The following is a 15,814-nucleotide window of genomic DNA, read 5'->3' on the forward strand; positions in this document are numbered from 1 at the left end:
TTGTGTCAAATCACACTTTGCAAGAGATAATTAGACTCAAGTTTGAACTTTTCACATATTGGGTCATAATATTGATTATTTTCCAATTTTTAAAGAATACCTTATATATATAAATCTTAAAAGAAGAAAGAAAACCAAATAAAACAAAATCTCTCTTTCCCAGGTTATTGACTGACTGGGCAAGTTTTTACTTCCTTCCTGACTTTCCTTACGGCCTCTGCTAACTGTTGCTACGCTCCTCTCTCTCTTTAAGATTCATGGTAAGGGGCGCCTGGGTGCAGTCCATCTGAACATTCACAAATGGAAGTGTACATATACTTCTCATTGAGGTTTTGCAGGGATAAACGGTATAAGCATGTAGAGGGCTTAGCATAGTAAGTGCTCAGTGAAGATAAGCCCCTAGTATTTAAATATTTGTATTGTTATTTCTGCTGGGAAACAATAAATAGGCTTGTCTTCTTTCACCTCTCAGTTATGAAACGTGTACTTACCGAGCAAAAGACAGATGTAACATTTATCTTTATATTATGATGAGTTAATGCGAAATATAGGCATAAAAACTGAAAATAAATCCAGTTGTTTTCAAACATCTTGTAGACAAAGTACGAGCATTTTATAGCTTTTCTTTTTACTTGGCATGTTCCTTTCGTGTGTGTGTGTGTGTGTGTGTGTGTGTGTGTGTGTGAAACCAACTCATTTTTATGCATTTGCCCTTTCTTGGGTACCTCTAGGAGCTGTGCGTGTGTCATAAACTTAGTACATGTTATTTCTAATCCTTTTTAACCATCTAGAGAAATAAAATTCATTAGCTCTATTTTATACTTTAGAAAACTAAAGCTCAAAGGTGTAATATGACTTATCTAACTTCAGTCAGCCAGTAATCATTGGAGCTAGGCAATTGAAACCTCTCTTCCTTCTGAGTTGCCATTTTCTCCCACTATCTATTTTATGACTTGAGCACTAATGGCCTAAGAAGAGGACTGGTTGATAAATTCGCTGAGATTCAGCATTGTCAGTGCTAATGATCTCCATATCCAAACTTACTACTGACAGTGTATTTCATTTTCACAAATAAGAATATTTTCAGGAGTTAAAATTTTTATTCACGTACATAATAATACACAAATATATACATTCTAAAATACCTGATTACACACAACATAAGGTAAGGATCTTTTGTACACTAATAAGTGAGCCATATTGGTGAAGTTGGTGATTGCAAAGGATATGTCTGGGCATATTAGACACTGTTGTACTATCTTGTTTGTTTTGGTAGTCCTATTAGAAATGGAAGAAGAGTAGTTCTTTCAGAAAAACCTTTGTGGCAAGGACAGTATCTCCACATTTAACATGGTTCTTGAGGAAAATATTTCCTGCTGTTCAGACAGATGTAAAAGGTCAGTGAAACACAACTGCCGCAGTTGATTCTGAATGTTGACCTCAGAATGCATGCTCTGAAGGAACGCTAACTACTCCTCCCATAATGCTTTTGCTTATTCGGATACCATTAAAAGCTCCACTTGACAAGCATAATGATCAACTGCCCTTTTCCCGTCAAGCAAAACGTTTGCATGCTAGACAGCTCTGTTAAGTTGGGGATTTATTTCTCTTCCAAGGATCAATTTTTCATCTTGTTCTGCAAACCCATGAAGGTGCTTAAAATTCACACAACTTACTGCCGATAAAAGTGAAACCCCCTCTCCCCGCCCCTGAGATTGGGCCTTGAGCGGTACAAGGTGTAATGATCCATCTGTCTTATAAACATAAAACCTCTTTGGTCCTCCAAAGGATGAATTTCCTGTCTGTGTTCTAGTACATCTGATTCAACTGAATGAATGGGTTTATGCTTCAAAAAATGCTTTATTATCCACCTCATCTTATTTTATAAAAAAATAAATAAATAAATTTAGATGACTGAAATGTGAACAAACAACTCTAACCTTAACTTAAAGGTTCACTGTTGGATATTATTTTATCCCTGACTTATTAACAGCTCTCTTGTGAGTCTTTATTTTAATTATTTCATGCAAGACAAAACAAAACAAATATATTTGGCAGGTAAATAGATATTTTTCAAAATTGGGGGCGTATTCTCTTTCTCATTGCTTTTGTTGCTTCCTTATAGCCTTGCAAATATTTTGCAATAAACTAGTATGTTCTTCCAAAACGAATAAAAATGAGATAGTTTTGTCAGAAAACAGGAAACCACTGTAGATTATAATTTATGACCATCAAAGGCCAGACCTTCCCAGAGCAAAACTACCTGAATCACTTTAAACTTCACAAGTGTCATCGTTTTGGCACTTAAAGGTATCTTTTATTTTCAAGAGTGCCACTTAACATGTAAATGCACCTGGAGATAGAAACTTAAACCTCATTGGTCAACATGCCGATTATCGATTAGTGGGCAGCTGTAGGAGGTAAGCTGAAATACGTTTCTTGCCAAATCAGAAATGAGCCTGGCTATGAAAACATTCTTCAAGAAGTATTGCTGACGAGGCTTTGATCTCTCTGGACTCAGAATCTTGATTTTAATAGTGAGAAAGGGATCATCTTAGTGGAAAATATCTAGAATAGGATCTTAAAGTGTCATTAAGTTTCAGATTGTATGACATGTTACATATAAAATGACATCTAACCACATCAGTATCACTTAGGGTCCCAGCAGGAAATAGGTGGCATGCTCAAAGAGGTAACTGAAGATAATCTAGTGCAGGGACTAAAGGCAGGCTTAAGTGAACCACCAAATGATAATGAAGCACCCGGAGGTAAAAAGCAGGAAGGTATTATATTACTGTTAGGCCTGAAGAGGCAAGAAGATGGTACGTGTTAATTGGAATCTCACAAGAGTTAAGGCAAGGGAGAGCGGCAGACAGACAGGAGCCGTGACTCTCTAGATGGAGGAATGGAGCCATTGCCAAACCATGACCCAGCACATTCAGTAGGGAGAACATCTGTCTACTTGATCTCTCATTCCTCTTGCTCTTTGAGTGCTTCTTGGGGCTTACTGTTGACCAAATCCAACCAGGAGCAGCTTGCAGGGAGCTCAGCCAGTGCTGTCTCTAGAGGCCGGTCCCCCACTGGCACGATGTAGCACCGAGGAGGGGGAGAAGGAACCTGGAAGGGCGGAGGGAGAATAATAGGCATGACATTTTACCATAATCTGAATTATACGTGATATAAACCTCCAGTTATTCCTCACTAAGGAGCTGGTGGGGGCTCTGCCATTATTCTACTCCTCTAAATTTCTCTTTTCCAGGTTCTGAAAGTTCTCTTTTAGGTTTTTATCCAGTTTTTTGTTCCACGTCATTCTGGGCAAGAATATGATAACAATCGTTACCGCGGGGATGTTTTTATTTGCAAAATCATCTTTTTTTTCTTTCTTTTTTGCTGAACTTTGCTTCCTACCGAGACTTCAATTGTTGCTTTCAATGAAGGATTTTTCTCTTTGACATAATTCTTAATATTCTGGCTGCCTAACTTCCCCCTTATGCTGGGACGGCTTTCATTAGTTCATTTAGCTGTACCACTCTCTCCTTCAACTGTCCTACCCTACATCTCCTTACAGTCCGTGTTCAACCCACCTCCACAGTGGAAAAGCTTTTAACAGTTTTTGAATGTAAGCGGTCACTCTCTGACTGGGGTCAAACTTCACAGTGTGACAATTATTTTTAATGTAAACTCAATTATTTTCACATGTCTGCCCTCATTCTTCTCTATTCTTTATTTCTTTTATTCTAGTTCCTTTACTATAGATTTACTTTCCTTTTCCATTCACTTACAGTGCTATGAATTAAATGTTGACATAATGGTGCATAATACATTGTGTGTGTGAAAGGTGTCAGAAGGGTTTAAGGTGGTCTTCTTGGTCAACAGATGGATTAAAAACCAGGGCCGATTTTATACTTTGCAGATCTATTTGCCTCCAAAATAAACATTTCTTAGAGATGGTGGCATGGGTTTTTTGTTTTTTGGTTTTTTTACAAGTTATATGATTCTAACTCTTTCTTTCTTTTTTCACTCCACTCAGATCCGAAGCCAGAGCAAAGCCTCTGGGTCTGGGCTCTGTGAGGGGGATGAAGTGGTTTCTATCAATGGCAACCCTTGTGCAGACCTCACCTACCCCCAAGTCATCGAGCTCATGGAGAGCATAACGGACTCTCTCCAAATGCTTATCAAAAGGTACAAAAGATTTTTTAGAATATTGATTTTCTTTTGAAGTTAGATGGGAATGACTATAGCTTTTACTAAATATATAATTTGTCATTTATGGGGAAATTGGGGTTGCTCTGTAGAAGGGTAATATAGTTAAACAGAAGTACCACCATATTTGAAAAATGGCAGTTAATTTTCTGGTTAATTGAGAATTAACTTGAAAATTTTTGTGTCATGAACTTTGTTGAAAATCTTAGGTATTTTAGACTAGCTCCTTAGAAAGCTCAGTATGTTGAACATAATTTAATACTTCTAGGTCAAGATTTTGTGGTGGGTCGGGATCACTACATTATAATTCCAGATTCACCAATGAATTAAAAGTGTTTAACTTTAGAGAACAAATTGATGGTTACCAGTGGGGTGGTGGCGGGGGGGTGATGGAGGGGGAGATGGGACTTAAGAAGGGTACTTGTCATGATGAGCACTGGGTGTGTATGGAAGTGTTGAATCACTATTTTGTACACCTGAAACTAATATTACACTGTATGTTAACTATACTGGAATTAAAATTTAAAAAAAGAACAGCAATCAATTCCATTAAAAAATGTTTGTGTTAAACTGTGACACTGTACAACAATTTTTTATAGAAAGAGAGTGCCTAGGAGAAGGAAAAGAACGACAAAAACCCCTAAAAGCAGCTCGATTTCTGCTTGTCAGGACCTGTAGCAAAACCATCTGGGTATGGACAAAAGCAGATGGTTAGAATAAAGGTTTTGGACTGCTAATGGAAATCACTTCTTAATTTGATTTCCCCAAATACCACCCTCCCTACCTAATTGCTTAAAAATGCAGTAGTAAACTTTAAACATTAAGACAAAAGAAAACAACAAGGGCGATCACAAAAAAGCGACAGCTTCACCATTTTTACAGTTCTGTGCAAATCGCAGGACCGTGTACAAATCCCTACTGACTTTGCAAGTGAGGCTCTGACCATGCACTGTAATGTCTCCAGAAAGGAAAATTCTGGCTTCCTGGAGAGCAGCCTTCAGGAAGGTGCCAGAGGACAATCTCACACAGAATTGAAAGCTCTCCAGGTTTTGTCTTAACTCTGCAGAAACACGACGTGCGGCATTACCCCTCTGATAATCATTCACTAGTGATTCTATTTCACACATGAACTTGGTAGGGCCATAATCTTGTGAAAATAAAAGAAATGTAGCACTATTCTTAGACTCTCCCATCTAAATATTTACCCAGCAAGCCCAATGTCTAAGCCTTTAGGATCCTACTTAATTATAAAGCTGCCCTTTGCTTTTAAAAGAAAACTAAACTTTTAAAAAGAAAACTAACTGCGTCTTGCCAAGGGTGGACACAGCGTTTGCCATTATCACCCATAAATCTCTGAGGTATTTGAAGACTTCCATCTTTGTTAAAGGTTTAATCACATCCCAAATAAGGGGAAAACCTTTTCTAACTTGCTCCCTTTTTAGTGTCTTTACTCTTTTAATGAGGCCAGTTTCTTTGGAACATATTTGTGGTCTGGGACATTCCCTGCTGGTTCTTGTTTTGATTACAATGGCTATCACTGGGAAAATCCGTGGTGATTTAAAGCTGAGCCTTAGGTACATATTTACTTCCAGAAACAAATGAACTAGGTCTCTGCTACTTTTAATAACTGGAATTATGATGATGATTATTTTCTCTTAAGTATTTTGACTTCGGCAAAATAAATAGTTGATGAGATTCGAATGGAATCTCAAATGAAAATCAGCCCAAAGGCAATCATGATGATGATGATCATCATCTTCATCATCATCCTCACCACCACCACTGTTCCTGGTATCTGAGCATTGTCCCTATGTAGACTGAAAGGAAATGAGCATTTTAAGGGCAAATCTTTAGTCTGTAGTGCTCTTATGATTTGTATTCATGTATATCCATTTTGCTTCTGCTACCAGTAAATGTTAACATTTATATGATCTATTTGCCTGTATTACACTCTGTAAGACTGGAATAAATTCAAGTGACTCTCTTCTCAGCTTCATAATTGATTGCTAACGTAATTCAAAGTGATTTAATCTACTTCCATCCGAGGCCCTCTTAAATTAAAACTCTCTGACCTTTTGGTACCATCAAATTTAGTTGCATAGAGTGTATTAATCATTTCCTATACAAGAAAGATCTAATTTGCTATCATCAGGTTTTTAAAAATGCTATGTTATAATTTTTTTTAATTACCAGGAAGCTTTACAGATTACTTCCTTAGAGAAAGCCGCAATTCATTTGACTGTTAGTTTTTTATTGTTTTTGTTTAGTTTTGTTTACTAAATGCAGTCAAAAGCAAAGTTAGGAGCAATGATTTTGAACATCTGTCAGAAATTCCATCAGACAGATTCTAAGGTATATTCCTTTGGGTAGCCCCTTGAGGAGGGGTTCACTCCCTTCAAATGATGATCTGGCATTAATCAAGGGGGCATTTTGAGGGAGGAGGAAAGGGGCAGAGATGGACACTGCTGCTTTTTAAAAAAAAACTTAACAAATGTGAGACATGAAGGCATCTCCTACAGCTGTTCTGTGAGTGATGCTTCTCTTCTAAAAGCATTTCAAGTTTAAATTAGAGTTTTAGCAAGAAGTTGTTTGACTCTTAAACTGGCATTGCTTCTTGCAAACCCAGATTCGCAAAACCAGCTGGGAATGATTAAGGCCAAAAGCAAAGGATGGTGGTGAACAGAGCTGGGCTTCTTAGCTGAGAGATAAGGGAACAGTTTGACTTCAGAGATCCTATAAGGAAATGCCCTGAGAGACAGGTTCAAATGGGAGAAGGGGAGACATCTCCGATTATAAATACTCCATGACTCAATGGTTCATTGCAGCATGGAAAGGATTTCTCTTTACACAAGAGTACTGGGCTGGGGTCCACTTATTACAAAACACATGCTCTCTGGAGCTTGAAAAACAGCTTCTATTTCATTCCTTTCAAGAAAGCACAGCCTCTAAAAGGATTACTTGAATTATCTGTATATTAATATTACTCTGAAGCTGCTGAATATGTTCATGTGACATTACAATGTTCAGACCTAAACTTAGAGTCAGTAAGTAAGACACTGAAATGCTTTGTCATATTAGAACGAACGTGGTTGTTTGAAAACACCCAAATAATTACAGATGAAGTTTGGACATCCGTGTAGCTATAATCTGTGCTTTTAAAAAATCAAAGCTGAGTTTAGGATGGATTTAGGTTCCATAATCTTTTGTATGCATTTTTGCTTTGCTTTAAAGAAAAGTGTATTTGGAAGACCCTTAAATAATAATATAAACATGTTGCCAACTTCTGCTCTCAAACATGTTGCAGTTGACATTTAAGAGGAAATATTTTGACGGTATCATGTATCATGAAAGTGTCAGAAAGTTCTTTGGCAGGTGTAACACTCTGATTTAACCTTCTGGACTGCTTTTTCTGTGTGCAGACCATCCAGTGGAGTAAATGAGACTTCCATCTCTGAAACTGAAAACAACCCCCCCGAGCATCTCACCCATGAGGGGCGCGTGGAAAGTACCACCCTGCAGATTCGACCAGCCGCAAAGAGCCAGCACAGAGAGTTGTACGTTGCCTCAGTCAGGAGTGGGGCTCCTCTAGCTGAGGACCAAGGGAGTGGTCCTGGTTTTTCTGGGAGCATAAAAGAAGAAACAGGCTTGAGCTACCATGTGGCTCCCCCTATGCCTGACTCCCAAGCAGGACGCTTAGCAGAGGAGATTATCTTAAGGGAGAAGGCAGAAGTTGGGCAGCCAGGCTCTGTGGTTGAGCTACAACTGTCCCTTTCACAAGAGAGACACAAGGTCACGAATGTCCCTGTGGTGGCTCTCGTGGGAGCTGAAAAATCCAAGTCTCCTGACCCAGATCCTCCCCACGTACACCACAGTGGGATCGTCCACATAAATTCAGTCCCCACGAAGGAGAAAGGGGAGCCTTCTCTGAGGTCCAGCAAGATAATCCAGCTCTCCAGTGGCAAAGAGTTAAAAGTGATCCAGGGAAGTGAAGCAGGAGACTCGGGGCTGCCCCGGGTGGAAGTGATACTCGACTGCTTGGACAGGCAGAAGACGGAAGGGTGCAGGCTTCAGGCAGGAAAGGGGTGTGTGGATTCTCCAGTAGAAGGAGGGCAGTCAGAAGCACCTCCTTCTCTGGTATCCTTTGCAGTCTCATCAGAAGGCACAGAGCAGGGAGAAGATCCACGCTCGGAAAGGGATCACAGCCGACCTCACAAGCACCGAGCGCGCCACGCACGTAAGTCCTGCCCAGGGCCCCCGCTGGGCTACTGGAAGGGCCCTGGGAGCTTAGGACATTTTGCTGCTACTTCACTTACATGGATTTTTTTTTTCTTTTTAAGATTTTTCTTATGTCTCTCTCTGTGGTTAAAATTTTTTTTTATTAATGCACAGAATAACAAATGGGAAATTATGGGGAACACCAATTTCTGAAATGAAGGAGGCAATAATTTGGAAGTTTGTCATAGATTTAAATGTATTTAAGGCACTTTCTTTTACCCCCAAAGGGCCAGGAGCTGTTCAAGAAAATAATGTTGTTAACACGTCTCTTTGATTTGTCTCAAAATGTTGTAAGATTTCAGGTAAAATAGCAGAGGGGAGTATCTGAAGTCAGGTGGACTCGGAGTTTAAATGTCAAAAATGGTTGAGTCTGCTGCTGAGTGGTGTCTTGAAAATACAGGCTCCACCACTGATATTAAAAGCAGATCCTCATTTTGAAAAAAAAAATCGTCGTGCAGCTTGATGATGCTTGCAGAAGTGAGTTTGACAGACAAGGACATGTGGCATACTGAGCAGTTACATGATCCTCTCCGTTTTGTATGTCTTCACTCGACTGCAAAGAATTTCATCTACCTTCTAGACACACGAGTCAGTCTCCCGGGCCCCGTGGAGGCATTTAAATGTCCCCAAATGTAAAATATATTTAAATTCAAGGCTGTCTACGGTATTTTGTTTTACCCAAGGGACTGATTACAGAAAGGAGAATGAAGATAAGAGTGTCAGTTAGGTTTTATGATTTTTGTTATTTCTCTCTCTTTTTCTTTTTTTTTAAACTAATTTTAGAATTTCATTTGTGGAGGTAAAGGCTGACTAGCAAAAGCACTTGAAGGTATGAATGATATGCAATGGTAATGAACTCAGTTATTCAAAGTACTATATTAAATCTTCTAACCCCTCATTATTCCCTTCCAAGCATATCTTTAGCATAGCCATTTGTAGCTTTATTGGCAAGTGCTGTTAATCGTCCTTAGACTTGAAGCATCACATTTGTGGCATATTAAACAAGTGTGTTAAGGTATCCCTCCCATACTTTACATGTTGGCAGTGAAGTGAGCAACAACTGTGCAACTGTGACTGTCAATTTAATAGGAAGTTGTATAACACTGGTCAAAAAAAGGAGTTACATTTAGTAATGATTACGTATTTTACTGTTTTCTCTAAATAAAATTCGATTGCCAGGAAATATCTGTAACTTTGTTAGAAAACTATTCACTCTGATTCTATTTTATTTAAAAAAAAAAAAACGAATCATGAAGTCTGATTTTTTTCCAGGGACAAAAAAAAAGAAACTAATTTCCAATCATAAAATATTCAAAAAGTTTTTCTGAAATTTCCACTGAACTATTTTGAAGAATTCAAAACTTGCTTGTGAATCATGCTCATTATCGTTAAATACATGATGACATTTAACTGATGACAGATGACAATTAACAGATGACAATTAACTGATGCTATACATTAGTTTGCCACCAATTTATTTTGTATAACAGTAATGAGAAAATAAAAAATTTAAGTATAAATGTTTGTTACTTTAAAACTGTCAAACTCTCATTTTAAATGACTGAATTTCTGCATCAGCTTTTACCCACAATTAAGAGGGTCACTAGTCACATAATTTTTAAATTTCCTTAAGATTTATGCTTATTCTTGCTGCGACTGAAGCAGTGTTATATTTCCAAAATAGCAATCCATTTCAAACAAATTTATCTAGACAGCTTTAGTAGCTTGAATTTCTTACATGTTTTCACAATGATCCCGTGTTCCAAATCATTAGCAATTATTGATTCAGTGCCTTCAATTAGTATTCATTTAGTTTTTTGAATTTATATTAATCCAGTCACCATGAATACAAGGACTCTGGGGAGATGTCAGAGTTTTAAAAAAAGAAGAAGAAGAAGAAGAAGAAAACTTAAATATTTAAATTCATTACACTGAAACACTTCAAAATAACAGTTTCTTGCCCTACCCACTCCCACTTTTTAAAAAAATGCTTGGAGACAGTTTTATATTGACATTTTATTTTTTAAATACGGAAGTACAAAGTATGTCTTACCTTGTTTTTCAGAATATATTATGTCCTTAAATTGTTTCCTTTTTAGTTTTGATTACATCCTATTGACTCACATTTAGTAGCCAGCATTTATTGTCAAAGTAGAAAGATCCATATGCTGCATATATTCTAATCACCATACTGAAAGATGTATTTATATGAGCAAGTGAAACAGACCATTGCGCAGAGTTATATGTTTCATTGTATACCATCATAAAAGTATACATTTTAAAAGAAATAAGAAAGAGAAATGAGTTAGATTGCTTCAAAATTCAGCAGCCAATTGTAAGCATGTTTTTCCATATCTACTTTCTCCCAGGAGAGTTGATTTCTGGGTTGCTATGAGGTCTTCTTGGAATTCATCAACTCACTTTACTTTTTGTCCTTTCCCTAGGGCTCAGGAGGAGTGAAAGCCTATCAGAAAAGCAGGTGAAAGAAGCAAAATCTAAATGCAAAAGCATTGCCCTCCTTCTTACAGATGCCCCCAACCCCAACTCCAAGGGGGTGTTGATGTTTAAGAAGCGTCGTAGGCGGGCCAAGAAATACACCCTAGTCAGCTACGGCACTGGCGAACTTGAGCGGGAGGCAGACGAGGAGGAAGGTGACAAAGAGGATACCTGTGAAGTAGCCTTTCTGGGCACGAGTGACTCAGAGGTGGATGAAGAGTTATTGTCTGACATTGACGACAGCGCACAAGTTGTGAACTTTGACTGGGATTCTGGACTAGTGGACATCGAGAAGAAACTGAACAGAGGCGACAAGATGGAGATGTTGCCAGACACCTCAGGCAAGGGCGCCCTCATGTTTGCCAAGAGGAGGGAACGAATGGATCAGATCGCAGCCCAAAAAGAGGAGGAGAGGGTGGGTGGAGTGCCAAGCAGAGAACCCGATGCTGCACAGTCGGAGGGCCTGAGAACCATGGCTTCTTACCAAAGGAAGGAGGAAGAATCTGTAAGAGTGCAGAGCTCTGTGAGCAGAAGCTACATCGAGGTGAGCCATGGTCATGGCCACGTGCCCCAACAGAATGGCTTCAGTGGGGTGTCCGAAACAGCAGAGGCCCAGAGGATGATACCTATGAACAGAACAGCCAAACCCTTCCCGGGGTCTGTGAACCAGCCAGCGACCCCCTTCTCCCCAACCCGAAACATGGCAAGTCCCATGGCAGACTTTCCGGCGCCTCCACCTTATTCTGCAGTCACACCTCCACCTGAAGCCTTCTCCAGAGCGGTATCAAGTCCGGTAGCCGGCCCGGCACAGCCTCCTCCGTGGCCCCAGCCTGCCCCCTGGTCCCAGCCAGCCTTTTACGACTCATCTGAGCGAATAGCCTCCCGGGATGAAAGGATCGCTGTGCCCGCAAAAAGAACAGGAATATTGCAGGAGGCCAAAAGGAGAAGCACGACGAAGCCCATGTTCACTTTTAAAGAGCCCAAAGTAAGCCCAAATCCTGAACTCTTGTCACTTCTTCAAAATTCGGAAGGCAAAAAGGGCGCCGGAGCCGGAGGCGATTCCGGACCCGAAGAAGACTACCTCAGTTTAGGAGCAGAGGCTTGTAATTTCATGCAGAGCTCCTCCGCAAAACAAAAGACTCCGCCTCCTGTTGCTCCGAAACCCGCAGTCAAGTCCTCATCCTCCCAACCAGGAACTCCAGTGTCTCCGGTCTGGTCCCCAGGCGTGCCTCCGACCCAACCTCCTGCCTTCCCCACGTCCAACCCGTCGCAGGGCACCGGTGTCTCCTCCATCAAAATAGCCCAGCCTGCCCACGCTCCTGCCCGGCCCGCGAGCGCTCTGACCCTGGCTGGTCCCTTCAAAGGACCACAACCAGCAGTAGCCAGTCCCAGCTACACACCTAAGCCAGCAGCTCCCACAGCAACAGTGAACGCGGCTCACGCTGGTGCCCCGGGACCATCCAATGAGCTTCCAGGAATGAGTGGGAAAGGAGCCCAGCTCTTTGCGAAAAGGCAGTCGAGGATGGAGAAGTATGTGGTCGATTCAGACACGGTGCAGGCCCATGCTGCTCGCGCCCAGTCTCCCACTCCGTCCCTACCGGCCGGCTGGAAGTACTCCTCCAACGTCCGCGCACCTCCTCCTGTGGCCTACAATCCTATCCACTCCCCCTCCTACCCTCTGGCTGCTCTCAAGTCTCAGTCCTCAGCCCCACAGGCCTCCAAGACAAGCAAGAAAAAGGGCAAAAAAACCCTCAATGCTTTGGACGTCATGAAGCACCAACCATATCAGCTAAACGCATCCTTGTTTACTTTCCAACCTCCAGATGCAAAGGATGGCTTCCTCCAGAAGTCGTCCGCCAAGGTCAGTCCAGTGCCAGCCATGAAGCAAGCTCTTCCTCCCCGGCCCGTGAATGCTGCCTCGCCCACTACAGCGCAGGCCTCCTCTGTGTACTCGGTACCCGCATACAGCTCTCCGTCTGCGTTCTTTGCAGAGGCCACCTCACCGGTCAGCGCATCCCCAGTGCCCGTGGGCATTGCCACCTCTTCCAAGCAAGAATCAGCCACTACATCTTACTTTGTGGCACCGAGGCCGAAGTTCTCAGCCAAGAGAAGTGGTGTCCCAGTTCAGGTGTGGAAACCATCTATAGCGGAAGAGTAATCTTGTAGCCGAAGCTGAGTGTCCACTTTGCTTGAAACAAGTTGTTTGCAGTGTTACTTGAGTCCCCAAGAATGCCTAGCAAGTCCTCAACTTACTTAATTTCAGATGTCACTTCCCAATCTGGGTCCAAGGAGCATACTATTTTTAATGGGTCAAAAATCTAACTCAGATTGACTTAAAACATATTTATCTCCTTTGCACACTTAAAAAATATGGGAGCACCCCAAAATAGACATGTGCCATTATATTAAGTAAGCAGGATGCTTAGGATTTATGCTTTAGTCACAAGAAAGACAGTGATCGGTGTTAGCACACATTGCACACAGCCTTTATGTAGCATAACAGCTATGCTTCTATGGTGAAAAGGGTCAAATGTAGTGAAAATATAACACGTATTGACGGAGATTTCCTTTTTAGGTAGTGCTTTATCTCTATTACTAGTGGTAAGGGATAAGAAATTTATTGAGGACAGGGATCAGCTCTGGTCTGTCAACTTCAGCCACCTGTTTGATGTTGCAGAGGAGGTGCTTTGGGGATTGTTGAAATGTACATAGTTTAATCAGAAGGGTGAGGAAGAAGGTGTCAGTGATTACTGAGCACTTATTATGTATTAGGTTTTCTATGTATTAACTCATTTCAGAAGACTTCCTTAAAGTAAATGAGATAGGGCAAAAAGGATAATTATCCTTAGAGACGGATTTCCATTTTCTCTTCCCAGTTGCTTAAGAAACGAAGTGAGCGTATCTCCAATTGCCCATGAAAGTGTAAGTTTGTGTTCTTCAGCCGAGGCAAGTGGTAGAGTACAGTATAAAGTAATAATGTGAAAGAGGGTGAGCAGGCTGCAGATAAAGGTACATAAGACTATTCTTTTCCCTTGGGAAAGCACGCGATTGAGGCATGAAGGGTTACCGACTACAGGGGCTGATTGTGAAGCACGAGGAACCCCATGTGTGCGGAGGCTGTAGGGTGAGAACACACAATGATTAGCATCATTTCTGAGTGACCTCACAGATTGTTTTCCTTGTGTTTGTTTTGCTTCCTGGCCACTGCTTCTCCCACTGTTCCTTGCAATTCTATTCTTGCACCTTCACTTTGTAATTTATATTTGATGGACCAGGAGGATTCAGGCAAGGTTACCTTGTAAATTTGGATTGGTCACACACCATGCCGTCATCCGGCTGCCTATGAAGTTAATAATGTTGCTGACGGTAAACCTGAAGACCTTCCTCATATCTATTTTAAGTCCAAGTCTGACCAACCATGGAAAATATTCAACAGGAATTAATGTAGAGAGCCACAAAGCGTTTTTGACAGCTCCGAGGAAAACCATCTACTCAATACAGGAGATATGTTTAGAGACCTCTTATAAAAACTTGCCGGCTTTGAGGGTACATGGTACCATTTTAATCCTCTGAAAATGTCTGTATTCCTGTTCTTTTACTGCTATCACTGTCAACCTGCTATTTTTCACTATCCTATTAAAATATCACTTCCTTCTTTATCTGTTTAATGTACGTATTTTTAAAAATAATCTTCCCTGTAGGACTGTTCTGACCTAAGTCATTTCTCTGATATTTCTCTTCTGTTGCTCCCTCAAACCTCTGAATTTCCTTTTGTGAGCATACTTATTTGTCTGTACCTCCAGGACAGAACACACAAAAAGAGTTAAGTCAGCTACAGGACAATGGAGCTGTTTCTTTTGCTTTTTTTCTGGAAAATCTTCCATTGCCTTTTGGTGGCAGTTTACCTAGAGGTTACAACCACAGGATGCAGCTAGGTCCCTCATTTGCCTTTTTTGGAAATCAATTAGGAAGATTAATACAGGGTAAAGGAAAAAGCAATCTATCCATTATATAACACTATTGTTTGGATTACTTGCTCCCTGCAAAGGAAGTCTGTTAAATGCTGTGCATTTTGCATTCTTTTCTAATAGGACAACCAAAAAAGGTTTCATAAGGTGAAGCAGGAAAGGAGATCATTTTTATAACTTTGCATTCTTGACATAGCATTTAAAGAATGAAGTATGAAGTAGAGGAAAGATCATGGAACACAGGATAGTTAATTTGAGATCACCAGTTCAAATGTAGCCTGGGCTGGTAATGACCCACAAGTATTCCCAGTTGTCCAGGGGTTTGTGGTATGTAGGAATGAGAAGTGTTTTCAGTCCATTTCCTGTAGGACAGGTGGCAATCTTAGCAGAGCCACTATTTGGAGTTGATGACTAAATACACCACTAGCATAACTGGGAGTGTCATAGGGTGCCCAAAAACGCTTCTAAGAAACATGCCAGGCATGCAATCAAAGCATCCACAACCTCTACTGGGAACTGGAAGCATAGGTCTCATCTTGAATCGTATGGTCCTACATTATGGAGAAGGGGTGGAATCCTCCCGAACTGTATCTGTGACAGAGTGTAACCACTATGACAGAGTGTAACCACACTGTGAGGCTGGGGGAAAGAAAAGGCCCGAGCCAGCACCCTGGAGTAAGAGGGATTCCCTTTGCCTCTTCTCCTCAATCAGAGAGCCTCCTGGGAACTTGCATGCAGAATAAGCTGTATGTACCACCTTTCAGGTTGGAATTATGGGAATGATGTCAGTGTGGCAGGTGGGAGACTTAGAATTCATGACCTCAGCTTCCCGCCCACCGGGCACCCTTTGCAATCTGGGTGTTGTTTGCTTT

At 41.0% G+C, this 15,814-nt stretch overlaps 1 protein-coding gene across 3 annotated transcripts in view; it reads left to right on the forward strand.

Annotated features, from left to right (window-relative positions):
* The window catches only part of SYNPO2 (synaptopodin 2), a 165,619-nt gene that overhangs the window by 123,214 nt on the left and 26,591 nt on the right, over positions 1-15,814 (forward strand). For 2 of the 3 annotated variants that reach the window (XM_073892185.1, XM_073892186.1), the window contains exons 2-4: positions 4,031-4,182; positions 7,623-8,437; positions 10,923-13,102. In XM_073892185.1, coding sequence (XP_073748286.1) covers positions 4,031-4,182; positions 7,623-8,437; positions 10,923-13,102 — 3,147 coding nt within the window. The remainder of the gene's footprint in view (positions 1-4,030; positions 4,183-7,622; positions 8,438-10,922; positions 13,103-15,814) is intronic. The other variant, XM_073892187.1, reaches the window with a different exon arrangement.

The sequence above is a fragment of the Callorhinus ursinus genome, unplaced genomic scaffold (assembly GCF_003265705.2).
Source record: "Callorhinus ursinus isolate GAN/ISIS: 27379988/994484 unplaced genomic scaffold, GSC_fseal_2.0 scaffold4, whole genome shotgun sequence".
Classification (NCBI taxonomy): domain Eukaryota; kingdom Metazoa; phylum Chordata; class Mammalia; order Carnivora; family Otariidae; genus Callorhinus; species Callorhinus ursinus.